Here is a 27,925-nt window from a genome sequence, read left to right on the forward strand (position 1 = left end):
AATATGATACCATAACCAGTGCAATTGAGATTGTGCTATTATTATAAATATTTTTTTAAACCAACCTCAAAATTGGATCAGACATAATAGGTCTGTGCAACAACAAATAGTGAATTCCTCTGCACAGCTGTGGCAGCCCGATTTGGTTATCGATAAATCGATACCATTTCTCCCCCCTTGTCAGAAATCAGAGCGCCTTGATATGAGAAGTATGAATTGTGGTTGAAAACGTAAAACCCAAAAGTATGTGAAAGTCGGAGCCTGCCTGATTAAGTTACTTTCATCCATTTCAAAGTCTATTCTACCGACTCAAAACATTTTGCCTTCGTGGTGTTTTCAGGCAGTCGTACCAGTAGCATCTTCTGCTGCCGATAGCCCGACCCATGCCATAGCAAATAAAATAATGAATGGCCCTGGATATGCCTGGGGAGTAGCGACCCCAGCCGGAGAAGTGCCTTTTAATAAATTTGTTTAACTTAAACATAATTGGAGGCAAAACACAGCTGACTGAGCAGTGTAACCGTAGAGCATGCACACCTGGTCACACTCTGCAGCTAGCGAAATGTCACTTTTCACAGCAAAACATTTTTCGGTACTGAGTACTACGCTATTTCTTAAGAAAAGTAGTTCATTCCGTTAATTAAATGAGAACATTTCTCAAAAAAAAAAGTTCTAAAAATATATTAAAAAAGAAAATATATATTAGCATATCGATATACTTTGTTTAGGGATATTGTTTGGGATTGTCGTGTCGGAAAAATTACGTAGTATGGAAAAAAGTAAACAGTGTTTTTATAAATTTCAAAAGCGGACTAAATGGACAGAAAAATATAAAAATAAAAACAACATTAGCAGTCTGGTCACAAATTTAAGGCTCTTAAATTTCGTTTTCCAAAAAGCTGTAAACTTGAAGTCGCGTGTTAAAAATGAAAAATCAATTGCTCAAGCATGCTTGCTGCTTAGCTCGTTAAAAATGAAAAGCACACATTTCGCGGTCCTAATAACTATACTCATTTTTGCTAATGGTGCAAATGAGGGCCTCTGTTCCGTTTTAAATGGTGACAGTGCCAGTGCTAGGTCTTCTGTGAAAACACCATACCAAACCCTAGAGAACAGTAAAAGTATTGACTTAAGATGGATGTCGGTGTCGTCATCACAAAATCAAGCAAGGCAAGTTCTCGCGCAAGAATAGTGATAACTAAACTTTCTGTATGTGCATTGAATTCCACATATGTATGTACATATGAATGCATGCACATAGTACCTACATACATACGTATGTCAAAGTATGCTCGTATCATAAAGTAAACATAATGAATAGTCCAGCTGACTCTTGCTTCGATTTCACTTTCGGTTATATTTATGTACATACATACATATGTACATCTTAATGTTTACATACATATGTACATAATTATGTATCTAGAACGTTTTATCAGCATTTTTCTTACGGGACATAATTACGGGACGGCGGGACGAAAACTGCCTGGGTCTGGGTAGTGTTCTTTAGGGTACAACTACTTTCAAACAAATACATATTAATAATCGAACGCTATATAACATTCTCATAAACCAAAAATAGCTATTTTAATATTACGTATTCGTACCATTCGTCCAAGGTTTTGGTCATAATTTGATAAATATACTGAACACTGCGTTCACACCTATGTATGTATGTGTGTATGTATGAATATATGTTGGCATATCATTTAGTATGTAATAGTTACCGATACAGTGCCATTTAAAAAGAAGTAAGGGCGCCTCAGTCCACATTCCGACTAAGAATTATAATGAGATACAGATACCCGCTGCTCAATATTTCGTGTGCGAAAAGTACAATCGAGAAAGAAAGGCGGTCAGAGCAGATCGATCGTTCCTATTTCATCCATGAAAAAACACATTCAACAACAGCTGCTTGAGTCTGTTGAAACATCTTCCGAATATAAATAAAATTCTGGTTTTCAAAGTATGTTGAATTATATTAAGAATCAAATAAGTTGCTCCTCCAAGGACGATCGCTCTGTTACGACAGCAATAAGATAGAGTGGTCCGAATTTAGTTCTTATTATCTGAGTCTAAAATGTAATGATTGGTTTGGGTTTCAAAAATGCAAACTTGAAGGAAATCGTATTTTCAGTTTAGGAGAAATAAGCATTTAAAATTTTCAGTGTGCAACAGATACAGCATCTGTAGACAATGTAACGCATGATTCTTTTTCTGGTCTCTTTTATAAGGTGCATTAACATTGTTCATATTTACATTGTTAGCATTGTTGCCACGTGGCCCTAGAGAGACAAGTGTCGCACCTTCGCATGAAAAAACAAGTAAAATATTTCATTGTAATTGCTCTTACACTATTCAGCACAACATTTAGGCTGTGGCCCAAAATGACTTTCATTTATAGATTTCGTGGTTTAACATTTTTTAAAGAATTATTTTTTTTATGGTGTAGTTTTTTTAAAGAATTTTTTAAAATCTGGTATTTTTTTATGTTTTTTTTCAGAGTTAGTGCTTCTATTTTTCACATAACTTCACATAACGAAATCTATCAGAAAAAAGTAATTTTAGTCCATAGCGGAAAGAAAAGTTCAATTTTTTTGAGTAGTGCTATCTGTCGTTGATCTTAAGATATATGTCCATATGTATAAGGTGCATTGTAACGGATTTTTACAATTAGGTTTCAGATATAAGACCAGACGGTATAACTTAAAGTCAAGTAAAGAACAACCATTGTGTGAATTTTCACTAACCTAACCACTATATTGGCCTCGAAATGCGCAAAAAAAAACAAAAACAAGAAAAATATAAAAATGGAATCAGTAGGAAGCGTACTTTTTTTTTGGCATATAGTCAAATTTTAATTGAATATCAGTGCCAACCCATTCAGTAGATGTCTAAAAAAGCCCGGAAACCGAGAAGTGTATGAAAAGGTGCAGAATATGATGAAAAAAAGTTTTTATGGCAGCTTTTTCATATCCTTCATCACTAAAAAATCGGAGATCCCAAAATGAATTTGCAACTAGCTATTCTTTAAAAATGTTAAAATTTTTAGATATTCTTTCCAATGTTTATTTTATATATAATAATTATTTTACAGAAAAGTAATGATTCGAACTTGCAACAAAATTAAAATTTCACAAACTCCTAGGTATTGTAAAATACAATTTAATTAATGAAAATTTCTTTAGTTGTTTAGAAGATAAGATTTTACAATCAAAAAATGCCCAAGGCCCCACTGTGCAACGCTTCGAGTAATTTTTCTGATTTGGGACGTATCGGTATCCGAAAAAATCTGGATTGTGTCAGTGTTAGCCAACGCTCTTGCTGATTCATGATTGTGTATTCCCATGCCTATAGGCATATATGTTTGCACACCCATACTCTTTTTCTTTCGAAGACACAGAATATATGTACATACATGTGTACATAAGTATGTAGGCTTATCCACGTCTCTATGTATGCAAGTACAATACATTTAATATAACATGACAGCGCACCAGCAACTGAAGTGGAGTTGTTTGATCCATGATGAAATTATACAAGGTGGTCCCGTCCCGCAATGCGCTCTCTTTTCGGAGCTGATTTTGCTAATACAACAACAAACTCGCTGTGATTGCATTTGTTTGAGTGTGAATAAGATCCGAAAGAGAGGGACGGGACCGGTTCCACCTTGTATAATTTCATCAGAGTTTAGTCCAATGATGTGGAGACTAGAACATGTAAGGATTCCTTGCTCATACATACTTATATACTTTCGTATACACTTGGAGGGATATATATATACATATGTGCATACTCTGGCCCATAACATGTACAAATAACCTCTGAGTCTGGGGAATAAATCCTTAGCAAGTTGTATTTTTTACGCTAGTTTCTTCATATCGGAGATCAATTTGATTGAAATGCGACGACTGTACAAAAGTCGTATTAGTAGCTGCCCCAACAAAAAGGTGATCTGAAAATCCATCTATTCTTTCTTGCTTTAACATGTGTACATATGTATATATACGTATGTACATTTTAGAGATAACGTTGAAAATGATAAGGGATATCTAATAGCGACGCTGAGGAAGGCTTCATTATACCCGTACTCAAAAAAAGTTAAGGGGTATACTGTATTTGTGGTAAAAGTGGATGTATGTAACGCAGAGAAGGAATTGTTTCTGACCCTTTAAAGTCTATATATTCTTGATCAGCATCAACAGACGAGTCTATGTCTGTCTTTTCGTCTTGATGAGCGCCACGATCTCAGAGACTATAAGAGCTAGAGTAACCAAATTTTGTTTCCAGACTCATATGATATCACACTGCTACAAGTGTATTTCAAAATTTTGCACCGCCCCCGCAAAGTACGAAAATCTGTGGAAGCCACAATTTTAAGTATCATTGGTATCCTAGAGAATGGCCATATCTACCAAATTGACGAATCTGAATCACATTGGATAATTATTATAGCCAGAGTAAAGAAATTCATTTTCAGTTGGTTGCCCCTCCTCCGGCGTTGCTGAGGATCTGCCCTATGCAGTGCGCGACCTTTCGCAGAGAAGATGTAGGATAAACATGTTAGAGGTAGATGATAGATGTAGCAAAAAAATGTTAAATTATTTAAAATTCTACACAAATCATAAGCTCACAAATTTATATACTGACTGAGTACGGGTATAAGAGTAGAGTCGCGGCCACAGAAGCGACTCACACGTTCCTTTTCGTTTTTATTTAGTTTGGGTAATGACGCAGGTTTGTCTTACTTATTTTTTTTTTTGTATCTGCACTAATTATCATTTCTTGATCAGTGCTCGAAGTTCACGCTGCTACAGTATAAATAACTGACGATCAGTAAAATATATGTATGTAAAATGTACATTTGAATCAGGGTATTAGGATGCGATAAAGCCGTTTTTCCCAATCATCAGCCACCATCTCTAATTTATTTTCTTTATCAGCTTTTTGAAAAATTTATTAGTCGGCATTGGATCAAATCTGACTGACTTAAAAGTGGTTTAACTTCTGAACCATCAATCTTACCTCTGAAAATCATTTTTATACTGATAGACAAATATTAAAACTTCAACAAAACCAGCTTCATTTATTTTGCAACATTTTTTAAAGCAGTTTTAGCTATTAATTACAAAAGCTAGTTACACTACTCGACACGAGTTTTCCTTAAGGAACAAAACCAACCTTTTCTTAAAGATTTGGGGCTTAGAAATGGTTTGATGATATTTTGTTTTTCAATGGCAGAACTTTTTTTGAAGTATTTTTGAAAACTGGTATTTTTTGTAAGCTTTTTTCAGAGGTAGCGCTTCTTTTTTTCACATAACTCTAGTAGCTTACGTCTGGTATTTTTTACGACATTTTGACTTTAAAAACTCAGGAGAAGTCGAACAAAAATTATATCCTGTGTTCTCTATTTCTATGAAGAAACTTTTCAGGTACCAAATGTACAACCCGTTTTCGTTTGCTTTGTTCCCAATTGGTAGTTGGGCCCGGAACCTTCCAAAGGGTATTTTGTGTTAATTTTTTTTTATTTTTTATGTTTTGTTTATGAATTTTAGCTCCAAAGTTTCTTCATAGATTTTTGAGCAATACCTTAAACGACACCTAATTAATGCACTTATACACAAAAAATAGATAACACAGGATATGAGTTTTTTTTCGACTTTTCCTGAGTTTTTAAAGGCAAAATTTCGTAAAAAATTTCGCACAAAAATCATAATTTTTGCATTCCAATGCTTTTTATTTCCCAGACGGTAAGCTGAAATCACAAAGTGATTGGGCTTAACTTTTAGCTGTTTTAATTATCTTTTCAAAATAGCAAAGTTCTTTACAACCAGACGTAAGATACTAGAATTATGTGAGGAGCACTATCATCAATATCATATCATCATATCATATCAAATATCATTAAACCATTTCTAAGCCCCAAATATTTAAGAAAATGTTAGTTTTGTTCCTTGAGGAAAACTCGTGTCGACTAGTGTAAGAGATGTAGCAAAAAAATGTAAAATGTAAAATTTTTTAAAATTCCACATAAATCATAAGCTTAAAAATGTATTTCTTGACTGAGTACGGCTATAAAAGTAGAGTCATGACCCCCGAAGCGACTCACACGTTCCTTCTCGTTTTTCTTCATTCCAGGTATAAAATGATCCCGTTGAAATGATTTTGGAGATTTAAGATCTTTGACCAAATGTAAAGGTTTCGTTGAAAAATTTGTTCTCACAAGAATTCATTTTTTGACGTATCGTTCCTATTGTTCACTATTCAATATAATACTAGTGGTCCGATTTCGATTTTGTGAGCTCGTCAAAAACATACACATATGTTTATATCTGCGGGTCGACCTTTTAATGCACAAAAAAGATAGATCATGGTTTAGATCATGTTTGCATTACATATTTTCTCATAATGGGTATGACGAAAATGGTAATGCAAAATGGACGTAATGGCTATACCAAGAAAGAGATGAAAAGAATAAACTACCGTCAAAATAAAAATTATAATGTTTTGTTTTTAATTTTTTTTAAATTTTGTTTATTTTAGCATACGTATTCGGAGGGAAGCCGTCACCCCAATACAGATTTTCGGCATACGAATGGAAGAAGGTTCAACAGAGACGGACGATGGCATACCAAGAGTATTGACTGCGAAAGACCAAAAATTCCGAATTTTCGGCCATGGTTTACAGAAAAATACTGTTATCACGTTCACTAATGAGGAGAATGATTACGGAGGCCCTTGTCTGAAGCCGGCCACTGACCTCTTTACTCCCCTAGAAGTCTCCAGCGACGGGTTTTCAGCCACATATAGGGTCAAATTTCCTTCGGCCAGTAGCTTATATTACATATGTGCTAAAAATGCAGAGGATACAAAAGATGTGAGTGCAGGGCTGCGGTTTGAAACCTTTGAAGACCATACAATTATAATTGTAAATTTGCACTTTCAGCACAGCACGGCTGTAACCACCACACCTCTTGAGCATCAGGGCAATTCCCAATGGCTGAAGATACAAACGTATGAACCATTCTTACCCAACTGGGTGGCAATAATGATCATCGTAACTTGTCTATGCTTCTCAGCCTTGTTCTCAGGGCTTAATTTGGGCTTGATGGCCATGGACCGCACTGAATTAAAGGTCTGTCGCTCTCTAAGATTGCTAAGCGCGATTTTTTACCTAAATCTATATTATCTATATATATTTATATATGTGTGTTTTACTTAGATACTGCGAAACACTGGCACGGAAAAAGAAAAAAAATATGCTGCAAAAATAGCCCCCGTCAGAGATCAAGGTAATTATCTGTTGTGCAGTATTCTCTTGGGTAATGTGTTGGTTAACTCAACCTTTACCATTCTACTGGATGGTTTAACTTCTGGACTTTTTGCTGTTATATTTTCCACACTGGCCATCGTACTCTTTGGTGAAATCACGCCTCAGGTAGGTTTTTAAATGGATAATACTAGTTTTAAAATCGTATACAAAGCTGATTTGCCACGAAGTAATTGTGTGGATTAAACAACCGACAGTTCCTTTTTGATGAAGTAGATAATTATTTAATATAAATGAGCTCAATGTGGTTTCATGGATGAGAAATGCGGAAAGAAGAAAGGAAACAGTGCATACGTTTTAATAAGCTTAATTTTCCTGAATTTCCAATTGCTGTTTAAATAGTGGTTTGGTGGACACGCTTTCCACACGCTAGCGCCCGCTATAAAGGTGGCATGTTTCTCTAATTTAGGAGTACGTAAGCACCTGCCAGGAGATTCAGTGTAGATGATTGCCGCTCTGCGTCGTCCTTAAGGAAAGGGTTTACACTAAACACGAAAGCATCTAAGCCTTTAATAGACAACGCTACTCACCTCTTTGCGCCCTCAGAAATTTCGAGTCATTGACAGTGAGACCGGTCGGTCCCTTTGATCCTTGGTAATGTGGAACGAAAAATATGTTTAAAGCCGCGTTAGAGTGTTCGAAAAATGTTTTGAGACTTACATTTTAAAGAATCTAGCGCTTTGTCTCTGCGGCTTGAGTTTCTATGGGTTGGCAAGTACCCTCTTGAGAATTCTAGGTCTAAATGGAGCTAGTCTGCGATACAATTGCAAGAGATACAAATTTTATGACCATTAAACGGTTGTTGGTCCGCAATTCACTTAACTGGCTCTTTGCCGGAAAGTTTCAGCAGGAATGTCGACTTTCTCTGCATCTGTCGTAAAGCGCGTTATCATTTTGAAAACAACTAACGATTACTTTAATTTTATTTAATATCCCGTACCATAACTATAATACTCAAAAGTAACTACAAACATAGTAAAAATTACATACATATACATATGTGTGTATGTATTGTATAGTATATTATTCGAAATTTTTGTAATGAACATACATATGTATGTGCATATATGTAAGTATTAAACAACATATTTTATTCATTTTACAGGCTGTGTGTTCACGACATGGCTTGGCTATTGGAGCCAAAACCATATTAATAACAAAAACTGTAATGGCCATAACAGCGCCCCTCTCGTACCCTGTTTCTCGTCTTCTCGATGCGCTATTGGGTGAAGAAATTGGCAATGTTTACAACCGAGAACGATTAAAAGAACTTGTTCGTGTAAGTACGGAACGCGTTTCCTGGAACAGATTTCTACAACCTTTTACAAACAAAATTGATTATCCACTGTATAGGTTACCAACGATGTCAACGATCTTGATAAAAATGAAGTGAATATCATATCGGGCGCTCTCGAGCTCCGCAAAAAGACGGTTGCAAACGTGATGACACATATTGATGATGCTTTTATGCTTTCATTGGAGGCTGTACTTGATTTTGAAACTGTATCAGAAATTATGAATTCGGGCTATTCACGAATTCCGGTCTACGATGGGGATAGAAAAAATATTGTGACTTTGCTCTACATTAAGGATTTGGCATTTGTTGATACCGACGACAATACGCCACTGAAAACATTGTGCGAATTCTACCAAAATCCGGTTCATTTTGTATTTGAAGACTACACCTTGGATATTATGTTTAACCAATTCAAGGAAGGCACAATAGGTCATATCGCATTTGTGCATCGCGTTAACAATGAGGGAGACGGGGATCCCTTTTATGAGACCGTTGGTTTGGTTACTCTCGAGGATGTAATTGAGGAACTTATCCAGGCGGAAATTGTCGATGAGACGGATGTCTTCATTGATAACCGCACTAAAGTTAAACGAAATCGTTATAAAAAAGCAGATTTTTCAGCATTTGCCGAACGCCGCGAGGTGCAGGCCGTGCGGATATCACCACAACTAACATTGGCCACGTTTCAGTACTTAAGCACAGGTAAACAAAAAAAAAACTGGGACTATTGAGACTGTGAAACGACTACAAAACAATTCTTCCAGCTGTTGATGCGTTTAAAAAAGATGTAATTTCGGAACCAATCCTCCGGAGATTACTAAATCAGGACGTTTTCCACAATATCAAAGCGAAAGGAAAAAGTAAAGACGACCCCAGTCTGTACATTTTTACACAAGGCAAAGCTGTCGACTTTTTTGTACTTATATTGGAGGGCCGTGTGGAAGTCACCATTGGCAAGGAAGCTCTGATGTTCGAAAGTGGCCCATTTACTTATTTTGGCACTCAAGCATTGGTTCAAAATGTAGTTATTGGTATGTATTAAAATTCATCGATTTTGGTTATCAATGTTTAGTTTGCTTTTCGACACAAAATTTTTGGTTAACGTTTTAAGTTGATTTATTATAACATTAACATTCCATGTTCTCTAGATTCACCGACGCAAATGGGCTCTTTACAGTCTCTGAATATGGATTCTAAAATTCGACAATCCTTTGTACCTGATTACTCTGTTCGCGCTATATCAGATGTGATATACATTGCAATCAAACGGGTTCTATATCTTACTGCCAAAAAGGCCACATTATTGGATAAAAGTCGTAAATCCGGAACATTTTCAAGTGAGACATTTGACGATGAAGTGGAACGTCTGTTGCACTCGATAAGTGAAGATGAAAAGCCACGATACTTAGCGGCGAACCAGAGCACTAGACGTTCGTCTAAGCCCAACCGAAGTTTAACTTCATCCCCAACGAATATTGATTTATCTCACGACGAGAAGAGCAATAGTCCTAGTGTTCACAATCAAGGTGAACTAAAGATTGGCAACACAGAACCCACGGAGGATGCCTCAATGAGTAGTCTAGTTGCTTCAGATGTAGGAGACCTTCAAAATGGAGAGCAGGATGACCGAGATACGACCGCTGCTTCCTCCCCTCTTCTTCCAAAACCAGACGAGCAGCCCAAATAAGCCTAAGCTCGATTAAAATAAAAATTTCAAGGCACATTTTATTTATGAGCTTATCCCGTAACTATCCATCACATGTCCAGTTCTATATTCAAAAGAAGCTTGTTTCCGCAAATATTGTTATTATATGATACTATTGTTTCTGCTTTATGTTTTATCCGAATTTACTCAATCATTGTGTAATGACGGATTATTTTGTGTTTATGTTTGAAAAGGTATTCATTGGGACCTTTTTGCATACATTTGAGAAATCAATGGCTACATCTAGCTGTAGTGCATTTTCGTAATACTAATAAGCAAGCAAAAAATATTTATATACATAGATGTACTATATGCATAATGTGTTACCTCGTAAAATACGTACTTAAGATGTTAATTTGGCTCCGTTTCGTATCCTTACTTTCTTCCACTCCTATTAATAATGTGCTTAAATTGATTTAATGCTCAAAACTGAATGTATCTTCAAAAGCTTTAAAAGCATATAAATTTAATAAACTTTCAAACGCCTGCAGAAAAAGAATCCTAAATCATAGCCATAGCCCCTTGTAATCATGGATTGCCCATAATTACACTATGTTATTTTTATTTCAATACTGTATTAAAAAAGCAAAACGAAAGGCGCTCGTAAAACTAAACTAAAATCTTCATTGGCCATTACTGGCAATTTATGAAAATTAAATGTTTAAAACCACATCAACAAAAAACACTAATCGATGTATACATACATATTCTATAAAAAATAAATCGCTAGGAACGAAATGAAAAAAACCCAAGAAGAGCATTGATACTTCAATTTTTATTCGTATTTGTGTACAAATCTATTCCTTAATTGTTAAAACTGTGTCGGTCGTTTTCGATTTTGAATGGTACCAGGCAAGAAATTTCGGATGGACGACCTATAATGTTATAAATCCTCAATTTTGCAGATAGATTCCAAGTCCATGTCATAAACCAATATTTTTTCACTTGCTGTACAGTAAAAAATGTGTATATTTGGCTGTTAGTTAAAACCTCGAGTTTAAGCGAAATATACTGACTCTGAATACGAAGATGTTACTCAAAATGTTATATGTAACTGAGAAAATTTTCATTTAATTATTTATAATGAAATTAAAGAAAAAAATATTTTCAAATTAACTGTGACAATGTGGACCCCATCGGCGGAGCGGAATCCTTGAACGGATATTGGACGATGGTCTCTGTGGGTAAGCGTTTGCACGAAGTGTTGCTCAGCGGGACTAGCGTCAATGGTACGAACGATCGAACTAAGGTATCCAGATCCTCGTGAGCGTGTTTTCCAGTGCGTGGGTGTGAGCATCACTAAAGAGATGGTAGCTGTCTGTAATGACCCAACCAAAATTAGTATGAAGTGCAATAGGATATGCTAAACCAAACTCTTTGCGTTGTCCAGCTCTGATCAGCTCCCAAAATCACGACGATTTCGCCTGGTTTACAAAATGTGGGTTTACCACTTAGGGTAGTGTTTGACTCGATCCTCTGGGCTGGAATCGGGGAGGTTTAAGTATTCGTAATCAGACCTGTTACCGCCACTGATGCTGTGCTTTTGCGGGAAAGCAGCGTGAGCGTGGCGCGACGAGTAACCCCAGCAGGGTTTGCACCTAGACCTACCACTTGTATACGAATAATCCGACTTGAATAAACGACTCGGCGACCATCGTTAAAGTTGAAACAGTATCCAGCAATATCCTACAGGTTGCCTCGTTGCCCCATGAGTCGACTATAGTGACTTAAATCGTTGGCAATATGGCTTGACTAGTGGCCAACAATCCTCTCAAAAATGTATGATGGCTGACCACGGCAAGATCAGCCTCAGCAGAATGTGTGGACGAGCGTAAGTTTGGGTCAGCTGATGTATTGACAACAGTACTCGGTGTAATGACGATCTCTTTTGGATGGACAAGAGTGTGGTGCCTCGACTTTCACTGACGGCAATTATAATTCTTTACTTGATAAGATCGACTTAGGCAATTGAAGCACAAATTACCCTTCATTGCAAACGGGCGACGATCCACAACGTTCATAGCATTAAATTCAGTGCACGCATAAAGACTGTGTGTCCCGTGACAATACACGCAATTACGAACAGACGTAGTTGGCACGTCCGCATGATGAAAAACTGCACGACGTCTATTCAGCACAGTGGGAGTATCATGGACTACTGTTGGATCTTGACAAGACTTAAACGCATCAAACCGATCGAAAAGAAAGGCGAACAGGTCATTTATGGTCATATTTTCCTTGCACGATGCACTGGAAGTAGCCCCCCAAGCTTTCTTGCATTCAAGGTCTAGTTTTGAGAGTAAAGCATAGTATCCAGCACTGCGGAATCGAAAAGTTCCTGTCAAACTCCATATATAAAAAACTGACAGAAATGTTTCGTTTACGTATTCCTGGAGTGTGTATCCAGCAACACGAGCGGAATCCACAGATTTATATCGATAGTTGCCTATCGGACCGTGTGTGGACTGAGAGAACTCAGGAATATATACTTAACAATTCTTCCTGAAGTGAATGGTGCGAGATGTAGGCAAAAACTGTCCGCAAAACCAAAAAGAGAGATGAAAATTATTTTTTTTTTTTTTGCAACAATATATGCCGCCACCAACACAATCACTTCATCATCAGAGTGAATTTTTCCTTTTTTAATTTTAGCAGAATTTTACAGTTGCCTCTGTTTATAAAACACATCATCAGCCCTGTTTTAGGTATGTTCCACACCCTCACGGAATAACTAGCAAATTCCTTGCCGCAATTTTGAGCGGTGCTGGAGACAGGCCTTAAGATATGGAAAGGCAACACATCGCGGCTGTCGCATTTCAACGGGCTTATACGTGGTATACTCTCGTCTACGGTTCTAATTTACGCAACTCGATGATGTTTGAACCTTTTGCAGTTGGCAACGAAAGAATGCTTTGAATGAACGACCGAGCAATCAGAGATTTTTTGTTATAGCCTCTATAATGCGTCCTGGTAATTATCAGTAATCAGTAATAGGAATATGTTTAATCAGAGACAAAGCTTCTACATCTAAATAGGATTTTAAAAAATGGAACTTTTGACTTTGGGAAAGACTGTTCTTCTTGTCGACTGAGCCCAAGAACAAGTCACTAAACTGACACCAATCCTCGTATCTTCCAGAAAACGTAGAAATGCGTATTTCTCAAAATACAGCTCAGCGGATGCCGCTGTATCCCGCATCTTCTCTAGAAGTTGTGTTTGTCCCTCAAATAGGAGTTCACCTGTACTAGATAGCAATATATTTGAAATGTCGTGACTGCTCTGCTAACTTATGGCTCCAGCGAAAATAGCATGGGCACTATAAAACTTTCCCTCATATTCGGCGATATCCAAATTTGGATCCACAAATCCCTCTTTCTCATTATATTAGACTAGGTCCTCACAGAGCTCCAGCAAGCGGTTGAACGTTGCAACCAAACGTTCCAGCTTGTGTTCTAATGTTTGCACAGAAGTACACGACTGTTAGTTGAGTTGGGGATTTGCACGCACCACGCTGCGAGAGCTCTCTTTTGATGACGGTATTTTTGCAGTAGGGGCTATTAAATGCGATTCTTTTATTCTATGAGAATAAAATAAATAAATAAACTCTGTAAGTAGGTATTCAATGTGTAACTAAGAAGCTGCTTACTTAACCGTCAAAACTTTTCATAATTTATAGAACATATATAAATTTGAAGTAACCGAAAATGAGCGGTCTCGATATTTTCAATAATTCCAAGGCTGTCCATGAGAAGGTCGATCGTCATATTAACACACAGGGGCATTGCATGGAAAATGACGTCTATAATTTCTTGCTTAGACGACATATACATAGATATCCTGAAGATGGTAGCCATAAGATGTGGTTGCTTCCGCAGCTTATAATCCTATTTTCAACTGGAGATATAAACCAGGTAACTAAAGCTATTGTGAAGGATATGATGCACCCGATTGGGAGTGGTCTGGTCGCCAGCGTTCTTGTGGAAGAATCGATACGTGAGGAGGTGATACAAAAAATTAGTGCTAATCTAAAACCAATGGATGAACGCCTACACCAACATCCAAATTACTTGAAATCGCTCAAGCTAATAGACCGGATGAACGTTGCAACCATACACATAGAGGAGTACGAGGAAGAGGACACGGAAAAGCGGTATGGCCACATAAAGCCTGGTTCCCCCGTAGTGGTACTGGATTTCCCGCAACACTATTTCGGCGACAAGCCGACAGCTGTAATAACTATGAGTACCTTTCGAAACTTCAATGAAATAGTCAAACTGTACAATCGGGAAGGTTTGAGTTTCGATTCGGTGTCTGTGTGGTCAGCTAAGTTGGCACAGTGCTTCGAGCTCGTGACTAGGCTGCCGCTGGCCCCTCACTGGACTTTTAATAGTATGAATGTGCCGGTTGATTTCCTGACGCAAACTCCTCAATCAAACGCAACAGTTAGCGTCACACAAAACATGCACTACGAGCTGCATGCCATTAATGGAAAATATAAAACAATTGCTTTTCCCCTCTGCCATGATCTTCAATATTAATATTTTTACATTGGCCGTGTAAAACGGTGACACAAATTTTGTATTGGGTTGTTATAAAATAAAAATTAGTTTTAAGAATTTGTAAACAAATTTAGTTCAACACTTTTTTATTCACATACTAGGCGATAGCCCCCTGCCAACTCGCTTCGCTCGCGCGCCAACCCACTTCACGCTGTGTGTGAGTTAGAGAAAAAAGATGAAGAGGCACAGAAAATATAATATCGGCCGTCAAAAAGACCCCAAACTATTTTATATAATCATATATATTTATTTCAATTAATTAACAATTATCTGCTAACTATGAACTATAATAGGAATATACAAGTTAACACCCCCTACACTGCAGTGTAGAACTATCAGTGCACTGATAGAAAAAAGGCATAGTAAAAATAACTACAATCATATTAGAATTTAAAATGCGATTTTTAAATACAAACATAGTAAAATTTAATAGAATTCATTTTGATTCAAATATAAATGTATTAAAAATGCTTTTCCAATATTTAATCTAAATACAAAACACTTCAAAATAACTATAATATATTTAATTTGTAGTTTAATATGTTTCATATTTAAATTGAATATTATTATGACTTGATTTCAAAATTTTTGATTTAAAATCAAAAGGAACAACTTTTTTTTTAAATATTCCATATTAAATGAAATCCTATATTTTGTGTATTTATTTTAACTATGTTTATATTATTTTTTTATGTCGCTCGAATTCCCAACTGGTTCCAGCTGCTGCCGCCTTGAATACACAGTAAAATGATCTTAGCGCAGGGGCATAATCACAACCAATGCTCATGTTGCGATTATTTCTAGTTGAAAACTTTAACCAATTTACACCATGAGGAATTGAAATGTAATTTGCGTACGCAAAATAATAACCATTTAGTTTAAAAATGAATACTCAATATAAATATGAAACATATTAGATTTAAATATGAAACATATTAAATTTAAATATGAAATATATTAAATTTAAATATTTCTATATTAATTTTAAAATTTAAGTGAAAAATATTCAATTTTAATACAACCACTCTTGGATGAAAATCAATGGCATAATTATTAAAATCTAAGTGAAAATATTAAAATTTCAGGACTTTTTTCTATCGGAGTACCAGCTACAGAGTATTAGAGGAATTCTCGTTCGAAAGAACGCTGATACCGCGCTGAAGTGGAGGGCCGGCATCGCGTTAACATGGTGCATAAATATCCGCCGGTCATCAACAGCGTTTGCACGAAGAATTGGAGACCACTGCATGGGCAGCGCTGCCCAAGCTGGGGGACAGTTTTAAGCTTATCATTTTTGTATTGGATGTTTGTAATTCAGTTTTATTCTATTTCTCAAACGAGCCAGTGAGCCGGTAGATACAAAATATAATAAAAACGTACTATGATCTTTCATTGCCGTCGGCTAAAGCCTCGGCTGAGATCATACGGGAAGAATGTAAGTAATTTACATACTTAAGGAAAACGAGAAGGAACGTGTGAGTCGCTTCTGTGGACGAGACTCTACTTATACCCGTAGTCAGTCAGTGTATTATATTTATAATTTTTTAGAAATTTAGAATTAAAAAAATGTAAAATTTTTTTCCTACATCTGTTATCTATCTACATCTACAATGTATATTCTACATCTAACATGTAGATTCTACATGTACCATTTAGATTCTGCATCTCCTCCGCTAGAGGGCGCTCGCGTATATAAGGCAAAAAGTGTGCAAGCGCGAAAGACAATGAGTAGCGGGTCTCTTTTTGTGTAGGAGGCGGGGGAAGCAACTGAAAATGAATTTCTTCATATTGGCTATAATTATGATCTGATCTGATTCAGATTCGCCAATCTGGTAGATACAGGCATTCTCTACGATACTGTGTTTTTAGTTTTATCGTATCTTTAAAATTGTGCCTGCCACAGATTTTCGTCCTTTGTGGTGGCGGAAGGTCGCAATTTTGAAATACACTTTTAGCAGTGTGATATCACATGAGACTGGAAACCAAATCTGGTTGCCCTAGCTCCTATAGTCTCTGAGATCTAGGCGGTCATCGAGACGGACAGACGGACAGACGGACATACGGATATGGCTATATCGACTCGACTATTGATGCTGATCAAGAATATATGTATATACTATACGGGGTCGGAAACGTTCCCTTCTCTGCGTTGCACACATCCACTTTTACCACAAATACAATATACCCCTTAACTCTTTTTTGAGTACGGGTATAAAAAAATATAACAGAGGAGGAAAAGAAAGGTGTGGTAAACGTTACGTACAATCATATCAAGGGATATTTCGGGGGATATGGTATTGTAATAGGAATTGTAATTATTGCAAAGAACACGGAAAGGTTCGTGCTGGGCGAAGTAAGATCTGCAGAAGGGTAAACGGATAGGCCGGAAAGTACGGGTTGGTCTGGAAGGAGCTGTAAAATCGATCTGTCCCAACAGAGTTTGGGAGTCGACAAGCCCGAGAATGAGCTTGTGAATAAGACGCCATTGAAAATTCTCCGATGATGTAAGGAGGGTAGGTCGAGTAGTTTGAGCCTAGATTGGTATTATATCGTTTCTTCATAATCATATTATGCTGATGTTATTAGTTATGTAAATACATATGTATGTGTATATGGAAAATATTCCAATTTCCGTGTAAACCATTATATTGTTGTTTTGCAATAACATTCCCTTATTCTCCAACCTCTTCTTCGTCATCGTATAATTTTTTTTTTATGGAAAATTCTTTTTCTTAACAATATAATAACAACATGATATGGTATGGAAGACTTCGTCTTTTTTTTTTACTGACCATTTACTAAACTAGACCACAAAATTCTGAACGACAAGAGCTTTCGAAACCCTTTAATATACCTCGGATCGATTAGAGAGATAATCTTTGAGTACTCTATAAACTCTTCTATACATCTCCTATTCTTATGCTCTTAATTTATTTATTGTCGTCTCATCTAAATCGCGCACTCAGTGCGTACACGCAGACACGCATGTACTCTTCTTACTGCTCTGCTTATATTGCAGGGCTTACAGTCAGATTTGCCGAAAAAGGTCGGCAGCTTCCAACAGCGCCCACAGGGCGAGCTGTTTGAAAGAACTTGAAAATAAATAAAACATGTCTCGAAATATATATATATACCATATATGTACATAGTATATACAGAACATATTTATGATGGATATCTTTCACAATTAAGACTCTCACGCGATACGCCACTATGTCCTTGTCAGTCTGTGTTCTGTGTAGTGGTGTCATGGGTTTTGTGGATAGTGTCTGCATCACTTGAGTAATAATTGTATTTTTAATGAATAGAGAAATACCCCATCCCTACTCTACAACGAGAAGGAACGTGCGAGTCGCTTCTGGGGACGCGACTCTACTTATACCCGTACTCAGTCAGCAAATTTTGAAATACACTTGTAGCAGTGGGATATCACATGAGTCTGGAAACCAAATTTGGTTGCCCTAGCTCTTATAGTCTCTGAGATCTAGGCGCTCATCGGGACGGACAGACAGACAGACGGACAGACAGACATGGCTATATCGACTCGGCTATTGATGCTGATCAAGAATATATATACTTCATGGGGTCGGAAACGTTTCCTTCTCTGCGTTATACACATCCACTTTTACAACAAATCTAATATACCCCTTAACTCTTTTATGAGTACGGGTATAAAAATTAACAAACACGGAAAAACGGAACAATCACGTGCTTTCGTAGCAGGTTATACATACATACAAAGAAGGTATGTTTATTAAAACTCATCTATTAGCATAAGAAGGTGACAGAGGTAGTAAAAAGCCAACAGGGAGCGCTTAAATGTTATTAATTTTCAATTCGATGCATTATTGTTTAGAATATTTGCACAGCACCATGACAGGAACGTCCGGTCTGGAAGTTATTGAGGTCCTTATACTGGGCACAGAGTATAGTATCATCCGCATACATGCATGAAAGCTCGTGAGTTACCTAATACTGAAGGCTGGAATCTTTATAAAAAGTGTACAAAGTATAAAGAGTGTAAAATCGACGTAGCTTCAGCTAGTTCAAATCAAGTCTACTGGCTGCAGTTATAGAAGTTTTCCACTGCACTTGACTGAAAGACAGAGATATAAAAGGTAGAACTATCCTGAAACTTCTCGCTTCCACTGAAATATTTCTTTCTGTGCGCTGCAAACATCGGGTTAAAATATTATGCAAGTCAAAAGATTGAAATATTGAATGTGAGAAACGGAGGAACTGGCCATGAGAAATTGTTCGAAAATATATATTTATATACATATATGTCATATGTTTAGTAAATGTTTTCAACTGAAATGAGTCTGTTTCTTTCGTATATCTTAGTTATATCGACATTTGGCCAAGCAAGCTATGATCACTACCGTCTCCCGCAAACTTTGCAACCACAACACTACAACTTGCGTATTTTAACACACTTGGAAGACGAAGATCGGCTATCCTTTTCCGGCGAAGTGGAAATCGAGTTGCGTGTATTGCAGCCCACCAGCAATATAACCTTGCATGCAGGATCGCGTCTCCAAATGACCTCAAATCGAACGAACTTGTATTATATGGATGAGAACGGCAATAAGAAAAAGATTGGTGTAAGAGCTGTGGAACGCAACTCGAAATATGATTATTATATACTGGTGCTGGGCAAAGTACTGGAACCGAGACAAAATTACGCGCTGTATATACAGTTCTTCGCCTCATTTGGGGGAGGAATGTCTGGATATTATGCCAGCTCGTACAAGGATCAGAACAGCAATAAAACAAGGTGAGGACTAGCTTGGGTGAGGATTAGATTTCCAATCTACAGGCCCTTCGTTTATAGATATTTGTCTGTGACACAGTTCGAACCCGCTTATGCGCGTACCGCCTTTCCATGCTTCGATGAGCCGGCGTTCAAGGCAACATTCAACATTACTCTGGGGCATCCCACGAAATACGTTGCTCTGAGTAACATGCCCATCAGCAAGAAGATTCCCATGTAAGTGGTTCAAAAGTTTTACACCTTGGCACTCAATCAGGATTACGATGACAGGTCTGGGCGAAAGAACTGGCTGTGGACCATTTTTGAGCAAACTTTGCCCATGTCTTCCTATTTGGTTTGCTATAGTGTCAACGACTTTGCGGGTCTTACATCGCGAAACGATTTCAGTGTTGAGTTTACCACCTGGGCACGTGCATCGGCCATTGCGCAGTGCAAGTATGCTGCCGAGATCGGTCCACGCCTATTGGACCATTACGAGCGTATGTTTGAAATAGACTATCCTCTTCCCAAAGTAGACCAGCTTGCAGTGCCGGACTTTAGCGCTGGAGCAATGGAAAATTGGGGTCTCATCACGTACCGCGAGGCGGCGCTGTTCTATGCGCCAGAAGCCTCCTCTGAGGTGGACAAGCAGCGTGTGGCGAACATCATTGCCCATGAGCTAGCCCATCAATGGTTTGGCAATCTTGTAACAATGAAGTGGTGGAATGATCTATGGCTCAATGAGGGCTTTGCCACTTACGTCGCTACATTGGGCATGCAAAAGCTGTGCAGTAAGTGGCATGCTTACGCAGAGGAGTCGCTGGAGAATATGATGATTGTCCTTAACTCAGATGCGTACTATAGTACACGTGCCGTTTCCCAGACGGTGAGCAGAGCTAGTCAGTTTGCGGAGCAGTTTGACCCCATCACCTATCGGAAGGGTGCGGTCATCATCCGTATGATGCACATGTTTATTGGCGACACGACCTTCCGCAATGGACTTAACTGCTATCTGAAGCGGCATGCCTACAGCAACGCAGATCAAAGTGATCTATGGCGGTCACTCTCGGATGCTGCACATAAATTCGGTAGTTTTCCCAAGTATCTGGACGTACAGACGGTCATGGACACTTGGACGCTGCAAGCTGGCTATCCACTGATCACAGTGCACCGCGACTATTCAAGAAACACGATCTCTATCAATCAGAGGAGGTTTCTCATGCACGGCCTAGATAAAACCATGGAAAAGGACAATTTTTTTTCCAAGGAATGTTGGTTTGTTCCAATAAGCTATGCTTCCAGGAGCATGGCAAATTTTACAGCCACGGAGCCACGAGTATGGTTGCAATGCGATAGCCAAGGTAAAGACATACCTCTCGAGGTTCAATCGCCACTCGGTGCTAAAGAGGATCAATGGCTTATCCTTAACGTTCAACTGACTGCGCCCTTTCGAGTGAACTATGACACCATCAACTGGAAACTCATAATTAAAACATTACAGGGTGGTGATTTCCGGCGTATTCATACTATGAACCGTGCCCAGCTAATTGACGATGCTCTGGCTTTGTCTTGGAATGGTTATTTATGCTATAAACTGACTTTAGACCTACTTAGATATATCAAACAGGAGCATGCGTATATGCCTTGGCGCGCGGCTTTAGATCATTTGGCAGCAATTTACCGGATCATGAAACAATCTCCGGACTTTGCCGTGTTTCAGGTATGAATACTTTAGAATTGGGATTCAGATTGCAGGTTTGACTATAATTAAATGTGCCAAAGCTAGAATAACTTTTCAGCATGTCTATAAAAATGATTTCTCTCCCAGTTACATAACACTCGTAAAATCGTACATATGTATGTACATATAAGACGATGTACATATGTATGTACATATCGTACATACAAGAACATACATACATTTCAGATCGGATCATAATTATAGCCAGAATGAAAAAATTCATTTTCAGTTTCTTCCCCCACCTCCTCCAGAGAGACCAGCAAGAGATCCACTATTCACTCTCTTTCTCGCTCGCACACTCTGCCTCGTTCAGTGCGCGAGTGCTACGTAAATCCTAAGCTCAAAAAGTTATATACTGACTGAGTATGGGTATAAAAGTAGAGTCGCGTCCCCAAAAGCCACTCACACGTTCCTTCTCGTTTTATCTTTTATTCTTTATAATTTTAATAAGCCCCGAACTAATTCTAAAGTTTTGTAATTAGCTAGATGTAGGACAATTAAGTTAAAGCCTTTAATTTGCAGTAGCCTTAGCCACAGCACTTTATGAATGATTTGCTGAGTCCAATTTACGATTATCTTGGTGGAATGGAAACAGAGGCAAATGGTCGCTGCCGACACCATCATATTGCTCACAAGACATTGATCAATCAATGGGCATGTCGGTTGGCTCTTTACGACTGCGTTGAATGTGCTGTGCAGTATTACCATCGCTGGTTTATTTCCAACGATCCAGATCTGGCAAATCCCGTACCTCAAAACCTTCGATCGGTCGTATATTGCGCAGCACTGCGGCAAGGCGATGAGTCTGACTGGAACTTTTTATGGCAACGCTATTCTAACGCTACGGTGGCCAGTGAGCGACGATTGATACTTCAGGCGCTGGGATGCACACAGATAGAATTCGTAATTCGTCGATATCTTAAGATCATTTTCGATGAGAATTCGTCGATACGCAAACAGGACATTTCTTTAGCCTTCGGAGCCATTGCACGGAGTGACATTGGATTCCCTTTGGCAAAAGATTATTTTATGAATAATTTTTCGTTGCTAACGAAATCGTAAGAGACCGGTGCCATTAAAGCTTTAAACATTTAAACATCTTTAATCGTGTTGCAGTTTCGAGTCGAATTACCGTGAGCTAGCTGCGTTGCTCCTACAGATAACTCGACACATAAGTAGCCCTCACGACTACGGGGCATTGAAAATGTTCATCGACTGCCACAAAAAACTCCAGAAGCTAGCCACCCGCACTGTACGGCACGCTGTTGAACTCGCCCAAGTAAACTTGCACTGGCGACAGAAACAACAGGCACAGTTTACTCGGTGTCTTAAGGACCACTACTAATTATAAATAAGGCTAATGAATTTGTACGCAACATGATTTTTATAAAGAAAATCCTCATCAGCCATCCCTCTTCAAAACAAAGATTGTTTTTATTCGAATCTATTTTCATTTTACAAGTGGTTACAAATAAATGAATCATATGTATGTATATTAGAGCACTGCATGAAATCACAGTATTCATTAAATTTCAGCTATACTCATGCCCTTTTATTGCGTTCGATCATTCCTTTTTTTTCCTGGTTCATTATGTAGGTTTATTGTAAAAAATTATCACAGACAATAAAGTACAATTACTTAACGTACTGTTATTGTTGATTAGCAACTTTTTTTAAGGGTCAAGGAAAATTTCTATTCACTATTTTAAATTACGGAGAAAATAAAGAGAATAACGACTTACTTGAGACATTGGACAATTTTATAGAAAACACAATGCAAGATGTTGTTGCCAAAGGAAACCCTATTGAAGATGCATTGCTGAAGAGGAGTGAGGGCGAAGATAATGATCGAGGACTTAGTGATGAAAAGATGCAGCAAATTTTGGAAAAAGTAAATCAAGACAATTTGAGATGGAGAAAAAATCTTTCAAATAGAAAAAAAAGCAAACAATTTATGGAAAAGGTCCATCAATGGTTCAATGACCATGGAACCAATATCATACTTTTACAAGTACTTTGTTGACGAAATTCTTTAAAAAATCTGTACTGAAACCAATTTATATGCGTTGCAAAATGGTGGAGCAGAGCTTAAGGTCACTGTAGTCGAAATAAAACGTTTTATTGACGTTTTGATGAACTTGGCTGTAGTCAAAAACCTGTGTTGCGAATGGCATGTGAATCAAAATTCAGACTAGCTGCATTGCCGATTCAACGACATGAAATAGATTTGAGGAAATTAAATTTAAATTTAAAAAAAACTCTAAACAACCTAAAAAGGTGCGATTGATTATGAAAAGCTATTTTATATAGTCGTTTCTCTAAAAAATGAGGGAATTATGCTACGGACTTGAGCAAGAGAAGTATCAAAGCGTTGATGAGCAAAATATCGTTTAAAGGTATGTTGTTATATCTAATTACACTACTCGACAAAATCGAACTTTTTTTTTCCTCAAGGATCCAAACCGACTTTTTCTGATAGATATGGGGCTTTAAAATTGTTTAAAGAATTATGGTTTTTTTTCTATGGCACAACTTTTTTTTGAAGAAGAATTAGACACAGGATCTAATTTTTTTTCGACTTTTCCTGAGTTTTTAAAGCCAAAATTTCGTAAAAAATACCGCACAAAAATCATCATTTTTGCATTTCAATGCTTTATATTTCCCAGACGGTAAGCTGAAATCACAAAGTGTTTCAGCTTAACTTCTAGCTGTTTTAATTATCTTTTCAAAATAGCAAAGTTCTTTACAACCAGACGTAAGATACTAGAGTTATGTGAAAAAGACAAGCGCTACCTCTGAAAAAAGCTTTAAAAAAAATACCAGTTTTCAAAAATTCTTTAAAAAAAAGTTCTGCCATAGAAAAAAAAAATATATCATCAAACTATTTCTAAGCCCCAAATCTTTAAGAAAAAGCTCGTTTTGTTCCTTGAGGAAAAATCGTGTTGACTAGTGTTATCAAATTTCAAATCCACACCTTTATTCTGCAGGTCAACATATCTTGAAGCAATATCTTCCAAAAAAGTCACATAAATGGGGCTTTAAATTTTTTTTAAGGGATGGCGTATCTAGTGTAATCTACGATTTCTGTCTTTATATTGGTGAAGGAACTTGCGATTCCTTTGGACTTGGAATGTTCTCGGACATTGTTCTTCATTTGGCTTCCCGTGTTCCCGAAAAGCAAAACTTTAAGTTATTTGTGATAACTGGTTCACTTCAGTAAGTTAAATGATTGCTTTAAAAGAAAAAGGAATTCTCGCAGTCGGAACTATTCGTCCAAACCACCATAAAAATTGCGTTTTAAAGTCTGAAAAGGACCTCGTTAAGGAAGGTACGGGATCTAATGATTTAAAAGTTGAGATCACGCACAATTTAATTGCTTGTCGCTGGTATGACAATAATACAATAACAATAAGTTATTAAATATACCACTCCGGCCCAATGTTGCATATAGGCAACATTTCGCTAAGGACGAACCAGGATAAGTAGGACTCTGAAATTTATTTTGGTTATTATTTAAGGTTATATTAACAATAATATAACCTCAATTATTTTTTTATTCCCCCCCTTTTTAATTCTGTCCTGAAAGGGTTAAACAATTAAATTTTTAATTTCATGAAAGTTTATGTTTTTTTTTAGGTTAGTTTTAGAGAGTCGGCAAGACCATAGAGCCGGGCAGACCATATAGCAGCATTCAAAATGACTCTTTAAAAAAAAATATGATCAAAATCGGGCATCATTTGAGCGGTCGCCGCAATTTTTCCCAAAAAAGGTGCAATTCGATACGATACACTGTGGACCGTCCAGGATACTATGTTTTCCTGTATCAAGTGTGAGGTCCAGAACTTTCTAACGATTTTTAATAATAAAGGTGGGATCATTTCCTCAGTTCAATGTGACCAGTTCAAAGGGACCCACCCCGTTCATTGGTGTCAGTGTTTCCTCACTGGCAGTGGTGTGCGTTGGCGTCGCATCCCACAATTAGGTCGATGTCATTGGCCTCACATTCTGCAATAAGCTACCGGAGATGCGCGTGTGGAGGGGGGTCAGGGTGGTCGTGACCCATATAAACCAAGCAGATCCTACGTGAGCACTCCTGGCTTTCGAGGCTCGCTGCGCTGCTTGGGGTCTTCATTACTGAAATTTGGGAGCAAAAATAAGTGCAACTCTCTTTTTCCCAGAATGAAGGTTCGGGTTTTATCTATGGTGTCAGCTATATATAGCTTATAGTCTTAAGTCCTCAGACCGGAGAAGGGAGAGACCGGAGAGAACCGTCAATCTCGGGGGACTCAAGATCCTCCCCGATATCGATCAGCCTGAGACCTGGCTGCGTCGCTCTCATCCGACACGCAGCCGGTTGGGATGTCATCAGACACCATACATACTACTCCGCGTATTACTCCGGATTTGTAGGGAGCTATGATCACGTTTCTGTAGCCATAATCAACTAATACAGCCGTATTTTCCAGGAGCTCAAGTGACTCCTCATTCAGGACACCTTCCAATCGGCTGGACTTGACAGGTTCCCCGGTCACAAAGCGCTTACCAGACGCGGCTTCAGCCTGAAGACGGTAGACCGTCATAATGTTCTTCCCCGTCTTTTTAGGACCTGGTTTCCCAGGCGTCGCATGGGCTTTTGCCTCCGGTTATTTAGAAGGAGTACCGAGCTCCTTAGAGTTTGTTTTTTATTTATATTTAATTTCGACATAGTTATTCCCAAGAGAAGGCGGGAAGGGGTTGGTCACCCGAGGCATAGCCCGTTTGCCCCAGAAAGCCTGGTTTAAACAGGGGATATGCAGGTATCCACAGTTCGCATACTATCGACCGAGCACTTCCTCGGCCATGCATTTCACTCAGAGTTTTCTTCTCTTCGCCTGACTACCATTAGCCAGCATCCATGGCAAAGACTTGACCTTGCCAGGACCTGTTACCAGCCGCCCTCACGAGGAGAGTATAGTCGCGCTTCCACCGGTGTGTATAGCCCGAAGCACCCTTACATCAGTCCGAGCGTACAAAGAAACAACTTTTTAAGTCTCTTTTTCAAATAAGAAATTCGTAAAAAAAAAAATACTCTTATTTCGAACAAAAATTTATTTTATCCAACTATACATTTCCCTGACAAAGTGCTTTTAAGCTTTTTTTAATTTACCAATTGGGCAAATTGGCTTGAGCACTTGAGCCAGTCTTAAGTGGTTTTGCCAGAGTCAAATGTCTTCTACTGAATTGTTCCTTCACAGTCTCTGGTGTGACAGTACTTGCTATATCGAGATATTGCACTACTCGAATCTGTCCATTTTCCAGCACTGGGACAAGGCCTGTACGAAGCCCCGGCACGAGTTGTCCTTGACTTTGTCCTTGAAATAATACCGTCAGAGCAATCAGCACAAATAAACGCAGCTCCATTGTTCAACTTGTTATGAGTACATGCCTCTGGAAAATACGCTTTATATTTTGTACTCGTCGCGGTGAGTTTCAACGTTGGTCTTCCTCCTAACCAGGGTGATTGTTCTGTTTCAGCGGTCATGATCGCCGATCCCCAAACGCAAAGGTTGATTACCCCGACTTGAATAATTTGCCACTCTTACCCAGCTCCATAACCAGTCGAAACCTTTTATTCTTCTTCATGTATTCATTCACGTCACAGGTCAATTTGACCTTTGCAGACTGTATGATTTTTATGATTTGTATCTTGTTATGCTAATTAATTGATGTGTGAATTGCAGGTAGCAACAACAACAGCAATATACATTGGCAATGGATCACAATGATTTTCGGGATGTTCCTCAAACTGGATTTGCTTTGAATTACGATGGTTAGCTGTTCCATAATACTCCGCAATATTGATCATTAACCAGGTATTTGAAGAGTTTATAGTTTACCATACACCTTACCATACAGAATTATATTATATAGATTGCAGGTTGCAGAATCTAGATCAGATCGGACCATTATTCTCCAGAATCAGGAAAACAATTTCTACTGGCTGATTTTTGTCGTCCAGTGGAGCCACCGGTCGCAGTGAGCGGCATATGGATACACACTTGGTGTGATTTCTTATCAAGGGTGACGTAGATAACCCTGACTTGAGCCGCATAAACTTCACGATTCCTATTAGAAACACTAGAAATTGTATTTCTTTGCTCTTGTAGATCGAACTATTCCTTGGATGAAAGGGTATTAAGCTCGGATTTTATTCCCTCTACCATTTAATATCTACCACTAATTCCTTTCCTCTTCTTAAATCACTAATATTAACATACCTTTCTCGAAATTATAACTATTTCAAAGCTATATTTCCATGACGTGCCGCGCGTCATTCGGCAGCGCACCTTGGTCGGTTGGGCATAATGGGAACAGCCAGAATATTTTGAATTACGTAGAAAGAGAATAGTGGAGTGCAAAAATATACGCAAATATATATTGATCGTCTATAATATATAACAAAAATCTCGTGTCATGGTGTGTTTGAACTTCTCCCAAACGGCTCGAGCATGAGTCAGATGGTATGTGTTGGGCATCCGCAAAATGCAACTTCTGAAATTG

At 38.0% G+C, this 27,925-nt stretch overlaps 4 protein-coding genes and 1 long non-coding RNA gene across 14 annotated transcripts; 3 read left to right on the plus strand and 2 right to left on the minus strand.

Moving 5' to 3' along the window:
• The first annotated feature begins 594 nt into the window (after positions 1-594).
• LOC111074567 (unextended protein) lies at positions 595-11,386 on the plus strand. 2 transcript variants are annotated; one of them, XM_022367384.2, is made up of 8 exons: positions 595-1,170; positions 6,544-6,877; positions 6,947-7,135; positions 7,223-7,438; positions 8,436-8,609; positions 8,684-9,329; positions 9,392-9,658; positions 9,776-11,386. In XM_022367384.2, the coding sequence occupies exons 1-8, from the start codon at positions 770-772 to the stop codon at positions 10,312-10,314; spliced, it is 2,766 nt and encodes a 921-aa protein (XP_022223076.1). In that variant the 5' UTR covers positions 595-769; the 3' UTR covers positions 10,315-11,386. The 2 variants fall into 2 exon arrangements, with proteins under 2 accessions (XP_022223076.1, XP_022223077.1); XM_022367385.2 differs by lacking the exons at positions 595-1,170; positions 6,544-6,877; positions 6,947-7,135 and having other exon boundaries at positions 7,274-7,292; positions 9,776-11,385.
• Positions 11,072-12,660, minus strand: LOC111074570. Its single transcript, XR_002607825.2, has 3 exons — positions 12,317-12,660; positions 11,941-12,254; positions 11,072-11,813 (listed from the first exon to the last, which is right to left on the minus strand). It is a non-coding gene; the product is annotated as an uncharacterized LOC111074570 (long non-coding RNA).
• Positions 11,489-27,840, plus strand: LOC111081924 (aminopeptidase N-like). Of its 9 annotated transcripts, none has more exons than XM_041595325.1 (6): positions 11,489-11,516; positions 19,236-19,668; positions 19,726-19,881; positions 19,936-21,364; positions 21,917-22,443; positions 22,502-22,880. In XM_041595325.1, the coding sequence occupies exons 1-6, from the start codon at positions 11,504-11,506 to the stop codon at positions 22,728-22,730; spliced, it is 2,787 nt and encodes a 928-aa protein (XP_041451259.1). In that variant the 5' UTR covers positions 11,489-11,503; the 3' UTR covers positions 22,731-22,880. The 9 variants fall into 9 exon arrangements, 8 of the variants coding, with proteins under 8 accessions (XP_041451259.1, XP_022233779.1, XP_022233776.1 ...); XM_022378087.2 differs by lacking the exon at positions 11,489-11,516 and having other exon boundaries at positions 19,172-19,668; positions 19,936-20,435; positions 20,496-21,364; XR_005968262.1 differs by lacking the exons at positions 11,489-11,516; positions 21,917-22,443; positions 22,502-22,880 and adding exons at positions 27,106-27,237; positions 27,296-27,840 and having other exon boundaries at positions 19,172-19,668.
• LOC111081925 lies at positions 13,976-14,945 on the plus strand. The gene has a single exon (XM_022378092.2). The coding sequence runs from the start codon at positions 14,037-14,039 to the stop codon at positions 14,868-14,870; it is 834 nt and encodes a 277-aa protein (XP_022233784.1). The 5' UTR covers positions 13,976-14,036; the 3' UTR covers positions 14,871-14,945.
• LOC111074625 lies at positions 26,486-26,787 on the minus strand. Its single transcript, XM_022367476.1, has one exon. It carries the CDS (start codon positions 26,783-26,785, stop codon positions 26,528-26,530), a length of 258 nt encoding a protein of 85 aa, XP_022223168.1. The 5' UTR covers positions 26,786-26,787; the 3' UTR covers positions 26,486-26,527.
• Positions 27,841-27,925: the final 85 nt, after the last annotated feature.

Source organism: Drosophila obscura, unplaced genomic scaffold (genome assembly GCF_018151105.1).
Source record: "Drosophila obscura isolate BZ-5 IFL unplaced genomic scaffold, ASM1815110v1 contig_46, whole genome shotgun sequence".
NCBI classification, from domain to species: domain Eukaryota; kingdom Metazoa; phylum Arthropoda; class Insecta; order Diptera; family Drosophilidae; genus Drosophila; species Drosophila obscura.

Excerpts from the sequence above, each read along its gene's own strand:
- LOC111081925 (XM_022378092.2), top strand. The coding sequence starts at position 14,037 with ATGAGCGGTCTCGATATTTTCAATAATTCCAAGGCTGTCCATGAGAAG.
- LOC111081924 (XM_022378084.2), top strand. The coding sequence starts at position 19,193 with ATGTTTTCAACTGAAATGAGTCTGTTTCTTTCGTATATCTTAGTTATA. Across the intron at positions 19,669-19,725 it reads CAGAACAGCAATAAAACAAG|ATATTTGTCTGTGACACAGT; the intron begins GTGAGGACTAGC and ends CTTCGTTTATAG. Across the intron at positions 21,365-21,916 it reads CGGACTTTGCCGTGTTTCAG|CCACAGCACTTTATGAATGA; the intron begins GTATGAATACTT and ends CAGTAGCCTTAG.
- LOC111074625 (XM_022367476.1), bottom strand. The coding sequence starts at position 26,785 with ATGGAGCTGCGTTTATTTGTGCTGATTGCTCTGACGGTATTATTTCAA.
- LOC111074567 (XM_022367384.2), top strand. The coding sequence starts at position 770 with ATGGAAAAAAGTAAACAGTGTTTTTATAAATTTCAAAAGCGGACTAAA. Across the intron at positions 6,878-6,946 it reads ATGCAGAGGATACAAAAGAT|CACAGCACGGCTGTAACCAC; the intron begins GTGAGTGCAGGG and ends TTGCACTTTCAG. Across the intron at positions 7,439-8,435 it reads TTGGTGAAATCACGCCTCAG|GCTGTGTGTTCACGACATGG; the intron begins GTAGGTTTTTAA and ends TTCATTTTACAG.